General features: G+C 47.2%; 1 protein-coding gene across 1 annotated transcript in view; it reads right to left on the bottom strand.

Moving 5' to 3' along the window:
- Positions 1-15,546, bottom strand: part of LOC141727651 (transcription initiation factor TFIID subunit 6-like) — a gene marked incomplete at its 5' end in the record, with an annotated part of 34,828 nt that extends 19,282 nt beyond the window's left edge. The window contains 5 exon segments of the mRNA XM_074533917.1: positions 395-496; positions 2,685-2,762; positions 5,106-5,248; positions 11,049-11,171; positions 15,490-15,546. Of these exon segments, the coding sequence (XP_074390018.1) occupies positions 395-496; positions 2,685-2,762; positions 5,106-5,248; positions 11,049-11,171; positions 15,490-15,546 (503 nt within the window).
- Positions 15,547-15,915: the final 369 nt, after the last annotated feature.

Genomic DNA, 15,915 nt, shown 5'->3' with positions numbered 1-15,915 from the left:
GTGGGGTTGTCCATCAGGACAGGTGAGGATGGGAGGGGACACAGGGGACACAGGGAGGTGACACAGGGAGGTGACACACAGGTGACAAAGGGAGGTGACACAGGTGACACACAGGTGACACCCAGGTGACACAGGTGACACACAGGTGACACACAGGTGACACAGAGGTGACACAGAGAGGTGACACAGGTGACACACAGGTGACACAGGTGACACAGGTGACACGGGTGACGTCACTCACGTATTTCTCCAGGTACAGCGTGGGGTTGTCCATCAGGACAGGTGAGGATGGGAGGGGACACAGGTGACACAGGTGACACAGGTGACACACAGGTGACACAGGTGACACACAGGTGACACAGGTGACACAGGTGACACGGGTGACGTCACTCACGTATTTCTCCAGGTACAGCGTGGGGTTGTCCATCAGGGCCTTCACCATGCGCATCAGGTAAATGAGCAGCGCCAGATTGTTCTGCACCACGTTCACCCGCACCTGGGGACAGTGGGGACAGCGGGGACATTGTGGGGACATTGTGGGGACATTGGGGACATTGGGGGGATTGGGGACATTGTGGGGATTGGGGACAGTGGGGACAGTGGGGACAGTGGGGACAGTGGGGACATTGTGGGGACATCAATGGGGACATTGGGGACATTGTGGGGACATTGGGCCCACTGGGGACAGTGGGGACACTGGGGACAATGGGGGGTTTGGGGACATTGGGGACATTGGGGGGATTGGGGACATTGTGAGGACATTGGGGACATTGGGGACATTGTGGGGACATCAATGGGGACAGTGGGGAAATCAATGGGGACATTGGGGACAGTGTGGGGACATTGTGGGGACAGCCAGGGGACATTGGGGACATTGGGGGCATTGGGGACATTGGGGGCATTGGGGACGGCCATGGGGACATTGGGGATATTGTGGGGACATTGGGGGGATTGGGGACATTGGGGACATTGGGGACAGTGGGGACAGTGGGGACATTGGGGGATTGGGGACATTGTGGGGACATTGGGGACATTGGGCACATTGGGGACACTGGGGACATTGGGGACACTGGGGACATTGGGGACATCAATGGGGGCATCAATGGGGACATTGTGGGGACATTGGGGACAGTGAGGGGACATTGGGGGGACATTCATGGGGACATTGCGGACATCAATGGGGACATTGTGGGGACAATGGGGGGATTGGGGACAGTGGGGACATTGGGGACATTAATGGGGATTGGGGGGATTGAGAAAAAATGGGCGAAATTTGGGGAAATAGGATTGGGGACATTGGGGACGTTTTTGGGATTTGGGGACATTGGGAAAAAATGGGGGAAAACAGGAAAAAATGGGGTTGGGGACATTGGGGGGATTGGGGACATTGGGGACTTTGGGGATATTGGGGACATTAATGGGGATTGGGAAAAAATGGGGAAAATTTGGGGAAATAGGATTGGGGACATTGGGGACATTTGGGGACATTGGGGACAGTGAGGAGGTTTGGGGACATTGGGGACATTGGCGAGGGAGGGGACATTGGGAAAAAATGGGAAAAAATGGGGGAAATTTGGGGCAATAGGATTGGGGACATTGGGGACATTGGGGACGCTTTTGGGATTTGGGGACATTGGGAAAAAATGGGGGAAAACAGGAAAAAATGGGATTGGGGACATTGGGGACAGTGAGGGGACATTGGGGACACTCCCGGGAGTTTGGGGCCGTTCTTGGCATTTCAGGGCAGGTTTTGGGGTGAATTTCAGGGATTTTGGGGTGGATTTTGGGGTGAATTTCAGGGATTTTGGGTCTGGTTTTGGGGTCAGGTTTTAGGGTGAATCCCGGGGATTTTGGGGTGAATTTTGGGGTGGACTTTGGGGTGAATTTTGGGGTGAATTTGAGGGATTTTGGGGTGAATTTAGGGGAGCATTTTGGGGTGAATTTGAGGGATTTTGGGGTGAATTTTGGGGCGGATTTTGGGGTGAATTTGAGGGATTTTGGGGTGAATTTGAGAGATTTTGGGGTGAATTTTGGGGCAGATTTTGGGGTGAATTTGAGAGATTTTGGGGTGAATTTGAGGGATTTTGGGGTGGATTTAGGGGTGAATTTGAGGGATTTTGGGGTGGATTTAGGGGTGAATTTGAGGGATTTTGGGGTGAATTTTGGGGCAGATTTTAGGGTGAATTTGAGAGATTTTGGGGTGAATTTTGGGGCGGATTTTGGGATGAATCTCAGGGATTTTGGGGTGGATTCAGGGGTGAATTTGAGGGATTTTGGGGTGAATTTAGGGGAGCATTTTGGGGTGGATTTTGGGGTGGATTTTGGGGCAGATTTTGGGATGGATTTGAGAGATTTTGGGGTGAATTTAGGGGTGGACTTTGGGGTGAATTTGAGGGATTTTGGGGTGATTTTGGGGCGGACTTTGGGGTGAATTTTGGGGCGGATTTTGGGATGGATTTGAGAGATTTTGGGGTGAATTTTGGGGCGGATTTTGGGGTGAATTTTTGTAGGGATTTTGGGGTGAATTTTGGGGTGGACTTTGGGGTGAATTTTGGGGTGAATTTGAGGGATTTTGGGGTGACTTTGGGGTGGACTTTGGGGTGAATTTGAGGGATTTTGGGGTGATTTTGGGGTGAATTTTGGGGTGATTTTGGGGTGAATTTTGGGGATTTTGGGTCTCTCACCCCCTCAGAGATGAAGGTGCTGAAGCGCGGCAGCATCTGGTACAGGCCGGGGTCGGTGGCGATGCTCTGCAGGGCCTCCTGCAAGGGACAGTTGGGGACATTCGGGGACATTTTTATGGGATTTCTTGGGCCATTTTTATGGGATTTTTTGGGGATTTTTATGGGGTTTTTTGGGGAATTTTATGCCATTTTTATGGGATTTTTATGGGATTTTTTTGGGAAATTTCTGTCATTTTTATGGGATTTTTTGGGGATTTTTTTGGGATTTTTATGGGATTTTTTGGGGAAATGTCTGCCCTTTTTATGGGATTGTTTTGGGATTTTTACGGGATTTTTTGGGGAAATTTCTGCCATATTTATGGGATTTTTTCTGGATTTTTATGGGATTTTTTGGGGAAATTTCTGCCATTTTTATGGGATTTTTATGGATTTTTTGGGAAATTTCTGCCATTTTTATGGGATTTCTTGAGCCATTTTTATGGGATTTTTGGGGAAATTTCTGCCATTTTTATGGGATTTTTTTGGGATTTTTATGGTATTTTTTGGGGAAATTTCTGCCATTTTTATGGGATTTTTATGGGTATTTTTTGGGAAATTTCTGCCATTTTTATGGGATTTTTTTGGGATTTTTGGGGGAATTTTATGGGATTTTTATGGGATTTTTGGGGAAATTTTATGGGATTTTTATGGGATTTTTGGGGGGATTTTTTTGAAGAACTTTTTGCAGTTTTTATGGGGTTTTTTGGGGGAATTTTATGGGGTTTTTATGGAATTTTCGGGGGAATTTTATGGGATTTTTTGGGGGATTTTTTTGAGGAATTTTTTGCAATTTTTATGGGATTTTTTGGGGAATTTTTTGGGAATTTTATGAGATTTTTATGGGATTTTTTGGGGGATTTTTTTGAGGAATTTTTTGCAATTTTTATGGGGTTTTTTGGGGAATTTAATGGGATTTTTATGGAATTTTGGGGGGAATTTTATGGGATTTTTTGGGGGATTTTTTTGAGGAATTTTTTGCAATTTTTATGGGATATTTTTGGGATTTTTATGGGATTTTTGGGCGAATTTTATGGGACTTTTTGGGGGATTTTTTGAGGAATTTTTTGCAATTTTTATGGGATATTTTTGGGATTTTTATGGGATTTTTCGGCGAATTTTATGGATTTTTTGGGGGATTTTTTTGGAGGAATTTTTTGCAATTTTTATGGGATATTTTGGGGAATTTTATGGGATTTTTGGGGGAATTTTATGTGATTTTTCTGGGATTTTTATGGGATTTTGTGCCATTTTTATGAGATTTTTATGGGACTTTTGGGGGGAGTTTTTGCCATTTTTATGGGATTTTTGTGCCATTTTTATGCGATTTTTGGGGTTTTTTTTTGAGGATTTTTTTGCAATTTTTATGAGATTTTTGGGGTGTTTTTGGGGTGTTTTTGGGGTGACTCACGGCCCGTTTGGCCTCGCAGGAGCCCACGCAGGCCTCGGTGATCTCCTTGTAGTAGAGCTGATTTTTGTGCCATTTCTATGGGATTTTTATGGGCATTTTGTGCCATTTTATGGGATTTTTATGAGATTTTGATGGGATTTTTTGGGGGATTTTTGGGGGATTTTTTGGGGGAATTTTATGGATTTTTTGGGGATTTTATGGGATTTTTTGGGGGATTTTTTGGAGGAATTTTTTGCAATTTTTATGGGATATTTTGGGGAATTTTATGGGATTTTAATGGGAATTTTTTGGGATTTTTATGCGATATTTGTGCCATTTTTATGTGATTTTTGGGGGGTTTTTTTGGGGATTTTTTTGCCATTTTTATGGGATTTTTGGGGGATTTTTTTGAGGAATTTTTTGCAATTTTTATGGGATTTTTTGGGGTGTTTTTGGGGTGTTTTTGGGGTGACTCACGGCCCGTTTGGCCTCGCAGGAGCCCACGCAGGCCTCGGTGATCTCCTTGTAGTAGAGCTGATTTTTGTGCCATTTCTATGGGATTTTTATGAGATTTTTATGGGATTTTTTGGGGGAATTTCATGGGATTTTTATGGGATTTTTGGGGGAATTTTATGGGATTTTTGGGGGATTTTTTTGTAATTTTTATGGGATTTTTGGGGGGATTTTTTTGAGGAATTTTTTGTAATTTCTATGGGATTTTTGGGGAATTTTATGGCATTTTAATGGTAACTTTTTTTGAATTTGAATTTTATGGGATTTTTATGGGATTTTTTGGGGGATTTTTTGCAATTTTTATGGGATTTTTGGGGGGGAATTTTTGCCATTTTTATGTGATTTTTGTGCCATTTTTATGCGATTTTTGGGGGGTTTTTTTGAGGAATTTTTTGCCATTTTTATGGAATTTTTCGGGGGAATTTTATGGGATTTTTATGCGATTTTTGGGGTGTTTTTGGGGTGTTTTTGGGGTGACTCACGGCCCGTTTGGCCTCGCAGGAGCCCACGCAGGCCTCGGTGATCTCCTTGTAGTAGAGCTGCTGCTCCACCGACAGCTCGTGCACGCTGCGCGCCTTCAGCCGCAGGGGCGGCCCCTCCAGCAGGGGGGGCTTCTTCTCCTTGCCTTTGGGGGGGACCCCGAAATCTCAGCGACACCCCAAAACCACAGTGACCCCCCCTGACCCCGATGGACCCCCCAAAAAATCCCAAATCCACCAAAAAATCCCAAATCCCAAAGGGAAACCCAAAATCCCAAGGGCTCCAAAATAAGGGGAGGATTCTTGAACTTGCCTTTGGGGGGGGGGACCCCGAAATCTCAGCCACACCCCAAAACCACAGTGACCCCCCCCTGACCTCAATGGACCCTCCCAAAAAATCCCAAATCCCCCAAATAACCCCAAAATCCCAAAGGGAAACCCAAAATCCCAAGGGCTCCAAAATAAGGGGGGGATTCTTGAACTTGCCTTTGGGGGGGACCCCGAAATCTCAGCCACACCCCAAAAACACAGTGACCCCCCCCCTGACCCCGATGGACCCTCCCAAAAAATCCCAAATCCCCCAAATAACCCCAAAATCCCAAGGGCTCCAAAAAAAGGGGGGGATTCTTGAACTTGCCTTTGGAGGGGGGGGGGACCCCGAAATCTCAGCGACACCCCAAAATCACAGTGACCCCCCCCCGGCCCCCATGGACCCTCCCAAAAAATCCCAAATCCCAAAGGGAAACCCAAAATCCCAAGGGCTCCAAAATAAGGGGGGATTCTTCTCCTTGCCTTTGGGGGGGACCCCGAAATCTCAGCGACACCCCAAAACCACAGTGACCCCCCCCCGGCCCCAATGGACCCGCCCAAAAAATCCCAAATCCCCCAAAAAATCCCAAATCCCAAAGGGAAACCCAAAATCCCAAGGGCTCCAAAATAAGGGGGGGATTCTTGAACTTGCCTTTGGGGAGGGGGGACCCCGAAATCTCAGCCACACCCCAAAATCACAGTGACCCCCCCCTGACCCTGATGGACCCGCCCAAAAAATCCCAAATCCCCCAAATAACCCCAAAATCCCAAGGGCTCCAAAATAAGGGGGGGATTCTTGAACTTGCCTTTGGGGGGGGGGGGACACCCCGAAATCTCAGCCACACCCCAAAATCACAGTGACCCCCCCCCGGCCCCGATGGACCCTCCCAAAAAATCCCAAATCCCCCAAATAACCCCAAAATCCTGTGGGAAACCCAAAATCCCAAGGGCTCCAAAATAATAAGGGGGGGATTCTTGAACTTGACTTTGGGGAGGGGGGGAACCCCGAAATCTCAGCGACACCGCAAAATCAAAGTGACCCCCCCCAGGCCCCGATGGACCCTCCCAAAAAATCCCAAATCCCCCAAAAAATCCCAAATCCCAAAGGAAAACCCAAAATCCCAAGGGCTCCAAAATAAGGGGGGGATTCTTGAACTTGCCTTTGGGGAGGGGGGGACCCCGAAATCTCAGCGACACCCCAAAATCACAGTGACCCCCCCCCGGCACCGATGGACCCTCCCAAAAAATCCCAAATCCCCCAAAAAATCCCAAATCCCAAAGGGAAACCCAAAATCCCAAGGGCTCCAAAATAAGGGGGGGATTCTTGAACTTGCCTTTGGGGGGGGGGGGGACCCCGAAATCTCAGCCACACCCCAAAACCACAGTGACCCCCCCTGACCCCGATGGACCCCCCCAAAAAATCCCAAATCCCCCAAATAACCCCAAAATCCCGTGGGAAACCCAAAATCCCAAGGGCTCCAAAGGAGGGGATTCTTGAACTTGCCTTTGGGGAGGGGGACCCCGAAATCTCAGCCACACCCCAAAACCACAGTGACCCCCCCCGACCCTGATGGAACCTCCCAAAAAATCCCAAATCCCAAAGGAAAACCCAAAATCCCATGGGAACCCCAAAATAAGGGGGGGATTCTTGAACTTGCTTTTGGGGGGGACCCCGAAATCTCAGCCACACCCCAAAACCACAGTGACCCCCCCCTGACCCCGATGGACCCTCCCAAAAAATCCCAAATCCCAAAGGGAAACCCAAAATCCCATGGGAACCCCAAAATAAGGGGGGGATTCTTGAACTTGCTTTTGGGGGGACCCCGAAATCTCAGCGACACCCCAAAACCACAGTGACCCCCCCCGGCCCCGATGGACCCTCCCAAAAAATCCCAAATAACCCCAAAATCCTGTGGGAAACCCAAAATCCCAAGGGCTCCAAAATAAGGGGGGGATTCTTGAACTTGCCTTGGGGGGGGGGGGACCCCAAAATCTCATCCACCCCTCAAAATCACAGTGACCCCCCCCTGACCCCGATGGACCCTCCCAAAAAATCCCAAATCCCCCAAAAAATCCCAAATCCCAAAGGGAAACCCAAAATCCCAAGGGCTCCAAAATAAGGGGGGATTCTTGAACTTGCCTTTGGTGGGGGGGGGGACCCCGAAATCTCAGCCACACCCCAAAATCACAGTGACCCCCCCCGACCCCGATGGACCCGCCCAAAAAATCCCAAATCCCAAAGGGAAACCCAAAATCCCAAGGGCTCCAAAATAAGGGGGGGATTCCTGAACTTGCCTTTGGGGAGGGGGGACCCCGAAATCTCAGCCACACCCCAAAATCACAGTGACCCCCCCCCGGCCCCGATGGACCCTCCCAAAAAATCCCAAATCCCAAAGGGAAACCCAAAATCCCAAGGGCTCCAAAATAAGGGGGGGATTCTTGAAGTTGCCTTTGGGGAGGGGGGACCCCGAAATCTCAGCCACACCCCAAAATCACAGTGACCCCCCCCGGCCCCGATGGACCCTCCCAAAAAATCCCAAATCCCCCAAAAAATCCCAAATCCCAAAGGGAAACCCAAAATCCCAAGGGCTCCAAAATGCCCTTGAAATGTCCCCAAACCCCCCAAAATGCCCCCAAAATCTCCTTTAAACCCCCCCAAATCCTCCTTGAACCCCCCAAAAAATCCCCCAAATCCCCCCTGAACCATCCCAAACCACCCCCCCAAAAATCCCCTTTAAACCCCCCAAAAAATCCCCCAAATTCCCCCAAAACCCCTCTAAAATTCCCCCAAAATTCCCCAAATCCCCCCTTGAACCCCCAAAAAAATCCTCCCACAAATCCCCCCTAAACCCCCTAAAAAATCCCCCAAATTCCCCCAAAATCCCCTTTAAACCCCCCCAAAAATCCCCTTTAAACCCCCTCAAATCCCCCCAAAAAATCCCCCCAAAATCCCCTTTAAACCCCCTCAAAATCCCCTCTAAACCCCCCAAAAATCCCCCCAAAATCCCCCCCAAAAAATACCCCAAAATCCCCTTTAAACCCCCCAAAAATTCCCCCAAAATCCCCTTTAAACCCCCTCAATCCCCCCAAAAAAACCCCAAAAAATCCCCAAAATCCCCCCCAAAAAAACCAAAAAAATCCCCCAAAAATCCCCTTAAACCCCCTCAAATCCCCCCAAAAAATCCCCAAAAAATCCCCTTTAAACACCCCCAAAATCCCCTTTAAACCCCCCCAAAATCCCCTCTAAACCCCCCCAAACCCCCCAAAAAATCCCCCCAAATCCCCAATTAACCCCCCAAATCCCCCTCCAAGACCCCCCAAATTTCCCCCAAATCCCCTTTAAACCCCCAAAATCCCCCCAAAATCCCTATTGACCCCCCAAAACCCCCCAAATCCCTCATTAACCTCCAAATCCCCAATTAACGCCCCCAAATCCCTCTCCAAGACCCCCCCAAAAATCCCCTTTATATCCCCCAAATCCCCCCCAAAAAACCCCAAAAAATCCCCCAAAAAAATCCCCAAAAATCCCCCCAAAAAACCCCAAAAAATCCCCAAAAATCCCCCCAAAAAATCCCCAAAAATTCCCCCAAAATCCCCTTTAAACCCCCCCAAAAAATCCCCCAAAATTCCCTTAAACCCCCTCAAATCCCCCCAAAAATTCCCCCAAAATCCCCTTTAAACCCCCCAAATCCCCCAAAAAAACCCCAAAAAATCCCCAAAAATCCCCCCAAAAAATCCCAAAAAAATCCCCCAAAATTCCCTTTAAACCCCCTCAAATCCCCCCAAAAAAACCCCAAAAAAACCCCAAAAAATCCCAAAAAATCCCCCAAAATCCCCTTTAAACCCCCCAAATCCCCCAAAAAAACCCCAAAAAATCCCCAAAATCCCCCCAAAAAATCCCCAAAAAATCCCCCAAAATCCCCTTTAAATCCCCCCAAAATTCCCTTTAAACCCCCCAAAAATCCCCCCAAAAAATCCCCAAAAAATCCCCCAAAATTCCCTTTAAACCCCCTCAAATCCCCCCCAAAAAACCCCAAAAATCCCCCAAAATTCCCTTTAAACCCCCTCAAATCCACCAAAAAATCCCCAAAAAATCCCCCCAAATCCCCTTTAAACCCCCTCAAATCCCCCCAAAAAAACCCCAAAAATTCCCCAAAACCCCCCCAAAATCCCCCCAAAAACCCCCAAAAATCCCCTTTAAACCCCCCCAAAATTCCCTTTAAACCCCCCAAAAAATCCCCCAAAATTCCCTTTAAACCCCCCCAAAAAATTCCCCCAAAAAATCCCCAAAAAACCCCAAAAAAACCCCAAAAAATCCCCCAAAATCCCCTTTAAACCCCCCCAAAATCCCCTTTAAACCCCCCCAAAAAATCCCCCAAAATTCCCTTTAAACCTCCCCAGATCCCCCTTGAACACCCCCAAAATCCCCCCTGAACCCCCAAAAAATCCCCCAAAATCCCCTTTAAACCCCCCCAAAATCCCCTTTAAACCCCCTCAAATTCCCCCAAAAAATCCCCAAAAAATCCCCAAAAAATCCCCCAAAATTCCCTTTAAACCCCCCCAAAAATTCCCCCCAAATCCCCTTTAAACCCCCTCAAATCCCTCCAAAAAATCCCCAAAAAATCCCCCAAAATTCCCTTTAAACCCCCCCAAATCCCCCCAAAAATTCCCCCAAAAATCCCCCAAAAATCCCCTTTAAACCCCCTCAAATCCCCCCAAAAAATCCCCAAAAAATCCCCCAAAATTCCCTTTAAACCCCCCCAAAAATCCCCCAAAATTCCCTTTAAACCCCCCCAAATCCCCCTAAAAAAACCCCAAAAAATCCCCAAAATCCCCCCAAAAAATACCCCAAAAATCCCCCAAAATTCCCTTTAAACCTCCTCAAATCCACCAAAAAATCCCCAAAAAATCCCCCAAAATTCCCTTTAAAGCCCCCCAAAAATCCCCTTTAATCCCTCCAAAAAAATCCCCAAAAAATCCCCAAAAATTCCCTTTAAACCCCCTCAAATCCCCCAAAAAATCCCCCAAAATCCCCTTTAAACCCCCCAAATCCCCCCAAAAAATCCCCCAAAATCCCCTTTAAACCCCCCCAAAAAATCCCCCAAAATTCCCTTTAAAGCTCCCCAGATCCCCCTTGAACACCCCCAAAATCCCCCCTGAACCCCCAAAAAATCCCCCAAAATTCCCTTTAAACCCCCCCAAAATCCCCTTTAAACCCCCTCAAATCCCCCCAAAAAATCCCCAAAAAATCCCCAAAAATCCCCCCAAAAAATCCCCAAAAAATCCCCCAAAATCCCCTTTAAACCCCCTCAAATCTCCCCAAAAAAAACCCCAAAATCCCCTTTAAACCCCCTCAAATCCCCCCAAAAAAACCCCAAAAAATCCCCCAAAATCCCCTTTAAACCCCCCCAAAAATTCCCCCAAAATTACCTTTAAACCCCCTCAAAATCCCCTCTAAACTCCCCAAAAAATTCCCCCAAAATCCCCTTTAAACCCCCCAAATCCCCCCAAAAAAAACCCTAAAAAATCCCCCAAAATTCCCTTTAAACCCCCTCAAAATCCCCTCTAAAACCCCCAAAAATCCCCTTTAAACCCCCCAAAATCCCCCAAAATCCCCTTTACCCCCCCCATCCCCACCTTTGCCGTCGCCCCCGGCCCCCCCGGGCCCTTTGGATTTTGGGGTCCCCCCCTCGTCCTCCTGGCCGGGCTTGGCCGATTTCAGGGGTTCCGTGGCCTCGGCCTTCTGCTGCTCCTTGGGGGCTGGGGGCGAAAAATGGGGTGAGGGGACCCCAAAATTGGGTTTGGGGACCCCAAAATTGGGTCTGGGGGCAAAAAAATGGGGTTTGGGGGGCAAAAAATGGGGTTTGGGGGCACAAAAATGGGGGCTGGGGGGCAAAAAAATGGGGGCTGGGGGCAAAAAATGGTGTTTGGGGGGCAAAAAATGGGGGCTGGGGGGCAAAAAAATGGGGGCTGGGGCACCCCAAATATCAATGGGGACCCCAAAATATCAATGGGGACCCCAAAATTGGGGTCTGGGGGGCAAAAAAATGGGGCTGGGGGCAAAAAAATGGGGTCTGGGGGGCACAAAATGGGGGCTGGGGGCAAAAAAATGGGGGCTGGGGACCCCAAAAAAATATCAATGGGGACCCCAAAATATCAATGGGGACCCCAAAATATCAATGGGGACCCCAAAATATCAATGGGGACCTCAAAATTGGGGCTGGGGGGCAAAAAAATGGGGTTTGGGGGCAAAAAAATGGGGTTTGGGGGCAAAAAATGGGGTCTGAGGCACCCCAAAATATCAATGGGGACCCCAAAATATCAATGGGGACCCCAAAATTGGGGCTGGGGGGCAAAAAATGGGGTTTGGGGGCAAAAAATGGGGTTTGGGGGGCAAAAAAATGGGGTTTGGGGGCAAAAAATGGGGTTTGGGGGCAAAAAAATGGGGTCTGGGGGCAAAAAAAATGGGGTTTGGGGGCAAAAAATGGGGTCTGAGGCACCCCAAAATATCAATGGGGACCCCAAAATATCAATGGGGACCCCAAAATTGGGGCTGGGGGGCAAAAAATGGGGTTTGGGGGCAAAAAATGGGGTTTGGGGGGCAAAAAAATGGGGTTTGGGGGCAAAAAATGGGGTTTGGGGGGCAAAAAAATGGGGGCTGGGGGCAAAAAAATGGGGTCTGGGGGCACAAAAATGGGGTCTGGGGGCAAAAAAATGGGGTTTGGGGGGCAAAAAAATGGGGTCTGGGGACCCCAAAATATCAATGAGGACCCCAAAATATCAATGGGGACCCCAAAATTGGGGCTGGGGGGCACAAAAATGGGGCTGGGGGGCAAAAAATGGGGTTGGGGGCAAAAAAATGGGGTTTGGGGGCAAAAAATGGGGGCTGGGGGCAAAAAATGGGGGCTGGGGACCCCAAAATATCAATGGGGACCCCAAAATTGGGGCTGGGGGCAAAAAAATGGGGGCTGGGGGGCAAAAAAATGGGGCTGGGGGCAAAAAGATGGGGTTTGGGGGGCACAAAAATGGGGTTTGGGGACCCCAAAATATCAATGGGGACCCCAAAATATCAATGGGCACCCCAAAATATCAATGGGGACCCCAAAATTGGGGCTGGGGGCAAAAAAATGGGGGCTGGGGGCAAAAAAATGGGGTTTGGGGGCACAAAATATCAAAGGGGACCCCAAAATTGGGGATGGGGGCAAAAAAATGGGTCTGGGGGCACAAAATGGGGTCAGGGGCACCCCAAAATATCAATGGGGACCCCAAAATATCAATGAGGACCCCAAAATTGGGGCTGGGGGGCACAAAAATGGGGCTGGGGGCAAAAAAATGGGGACCCCAAAATGGGAGGGGGGGGAGAAAACCCCCAGATTTGGGGGTGGTTTTGGGATATTTTTGGGATATTTTTGGGGTGATTTTGGGGATATTTTTTGGGTGATTTTGGGTGATTTTGGGATATTTTTGGGATATTTTTGGGGTGATTTTTGGGATATTTTTGGGGTGGTTTTGGGGTGATTTTGGGGTGATTTTTGGGATATTTTTGGGGTGATTTTTGGGATATTTTTGGGGTGATTTTGGGTGGTTTTGGGGTGGTTTTGGGATATTTTTGGGATATTTTTGGGGTGGTTTTGGGGTGATTTTTGGGATATTTTTGGGGTGATTTTTGGGATATTTTTGGGGTGATTTTTGGGGATATTTTTGGGGTGATTTTGGGGTGATTTTGGGGTGGATTGGGGTGATTTTGGGGTGACGTTGGGATATTTTTGGGGTGATTTTGGGATATTTTTGGGGTGATTTTTGGGATAATTTTGGGGTGGTTTTGGGGTGATTTTGGGGTGATTTTGGTTGGTTTTGGGGTGATTTTGGGATATTTTTGGGGTGATTTTGGATATTTTTGGGGTGGTTTGGGGGGATTTTGGGATATTTTTGGGGTGATTTTGGGATATTTTTGGGGTGGTTTGGGGGGATTTTGGGTGATTTTGGGGATATTTTTGGGGTGATTTTGGGATATTTTTGGGGTGATTTTGGGATATTTTTGGGGTGATTTTTGGGGTATTTTTGGGATATTTTTGGGGTGATTTTTGGGATATTTTTGGGATATTTTTGGGGTGATTTTTGGGGTATTTTTGGGATATTTTTGGGGTGGTTTTGGGTGATTTTGGGGTGATTTTGGGGTGGTTTTGGGGTGATTTTGGGTGATTTTGGGATATTTTTGGGGTGATTTTGGGGATATTTTTGGGATATTTTTGGGATATTTTTGGGGTGATTTTTGGGATATTTTTGGGATAATTTTGGGGTGATTTTTGGGGTATTTTTGGGGTGATTTTGGGGTGGTTTTGGGGTGATTTTTGGGATATTTTTGGGGATATTTTTGGGGATATTTTTGGGGTGGTTTTTGGGGGATTTTGGGATATTTTTTGGGTGATTTTGGGGATATTTTTGGGTGGTTTTTGGGGTGGTTTTGGGGGATTTTGGGATATTTTTGGGGTGATTTTGGGGATATTTTTGGGGTGGTTTTGGGTGATTTTGGGGTGATTTTGGGGTGATTTTGGGGATATTTTTGGGGTGATTTTTGGGATATTTTTGGGTGATTTTGGGGTGATTTTGGGATATTTTTGGGGTGATTTTTGGATATTTTTGGGGTGATTTTTGGGGTATTTTGGGATAATTTTGGGGTGATTTTGGGGGATTTTGGGGTGATTTTGGGGATATTTTTGGGGTGATTTTGGGTGATTTTGGGATATTTTTGGGGTGATTTTGGGGATATTTTTGGGGTGATTTTGGGGTGATTTTTGGGATATTTTGGGGTGATTTTGGGGTGATTTTGGGGTGATTTTGGGTGGTTTTGGGTGATTTTGGGGTGATTTTGGGATATTTTTGGGGTGATTTTGGGATATTTTTGGGGTGATTTTGGGTGGTTTTGGGTGATTTTGGGGTGATTTTGGGATATTTTTGGGGTGATTTTGGGATATTTTTGGGGTGATTTTGGGGTGGTTTTGGGTGATTTTGGGGTGATTTTGGATATTTTTGGGGTGATTTTTGGGATATTTTTGGGGTGATTTTGGGATATTTTTGGGGTGATTTTGGGTGGTTTTGGGGATATTTTTGGGGTGATTTTGGGATATTTTTGGGGTGATTTTTGGGATATTTTTGGGGTGATTTTTGGGATATTTTTGGGATATTTTTGGGGTGATTTTGGGGTGATTTTGGGGATATTTTTGGGGTGGTTTTGGGGTGGTTTTGGGTGATTTTGGGGTGATTTTTGGGATATTTTGGGGATATTTTTGGGATATTTTTGGGGTGATTTTTGGGATATTTTTGGGGTGATTTTGGGGATATTTTTGGGATATTTTTGTGGTGATTTTGGGGATATTTTTGGGGTGGTTTGGGGTGATTTTGGGGTGATTTTGGGGTGATTTTTGGGATATTTTTGGGATATTTTTGGGGTGGTTTTGGGGTGATTTTTGGGATATTTTTGGGGTGATTTTGGGGTGATTTTGGGATATTTTTGGGGTATTTTTGGGATGATTTTGGGGATATTTTTGGGGTGATTTTGGGGATATTTTTGGGGTGATTTTGGGATATTTTTGGGGTGGTTTTGGGATATTTTTGGGGTGATTTTGGGGTGATTTTTGGGGTGATTTTGGGGTGATTTTGGGGTGATTTTTGGGGTGATTTTGGGATATTTTTGGGGTGATTTTGGGGATATTTTTGGGGTGATTTTGGGTGATTTTGGGACATTTTTGGGGTGATTTTGGGGTGGTTTTGGGGTGATTTTTGGGGTGATTTTTGGGTGATTTTGGGGATATTTTTGGGGTGATTTTGGGGTGGTTTGGGATATTTTTGGGGTGATTTTGGGGTGATTTGGGGTGATTTTGGGATATTTTTGGGGTGATTTTTGGGATATTTTGGGATATTTTTGGGGTGGTTTGGGGTGATTTTTGGGGTGATTTTTGGGATATTTTTGGGGTGATTTTGGGATATTTTTGGGGTGATTTTTGGGATATTTTTGGGGTGGTTTTGGGGTGATTTTGGGGTGATTTTGGGGTGATTTTGGGCGGTTTTGGGGTCTCACCTGGCGGGGGGTTTTCGGGGATCGCCGGCTGCACCCCCTCAATGCTGAGCCAGTGAGCTGAGGAAGGGGGGACACCCCAAAAATGGGGAAATCAGGTTGGGATCACCCCAAAAATCACCTCCACAATGCCCAAACCCACCCCCACCCCAAATTCTGCTGTGGACACGAAAAACCCCCCCAAAACCACCCCCCAAATTCCCCAAAATCCCCCTAAAACCCCCAAAATCCCCTCCAAAATCACCCCAAAACCCCCCCAATTTCCCCAAAATCCCCCCATTTCCCCAAATTCCTCCCAAACCCCAAAACCCACAAATCCCCCAATTTCCCCAAACCCCCCCCAATTTCCCCAAAATCCCCCACAAACCCCCTTTACATTCCCCAAAATCCCCCTAAACCCCTCAAAATCCCCCCCAATTTGCTCAAATC

Source organism: Zonotrichia albicollis, unplaced genomic scaffold (genome assembly GCF_047830755.1).
Source record: "Zonotrichia albicollis isolate bZonAlb1 unplaced genomic scaffold, bZonAlb1.hap1 Scaffold_164, whole genome shotgun sequence".
In the NCBI taxonomy this organism is placed as follows: Eukaryota; Metazoa; Chordata; class Aves; order Passeriformes; family Passerellidae; genus Zonotrichia; species Zonotrichia albicollis.
The sequence above is the reverse complement of the archived record's forward strand: the minus strand, read 5'-3'. Positions and strand labels throughout refer to the sequence as shown.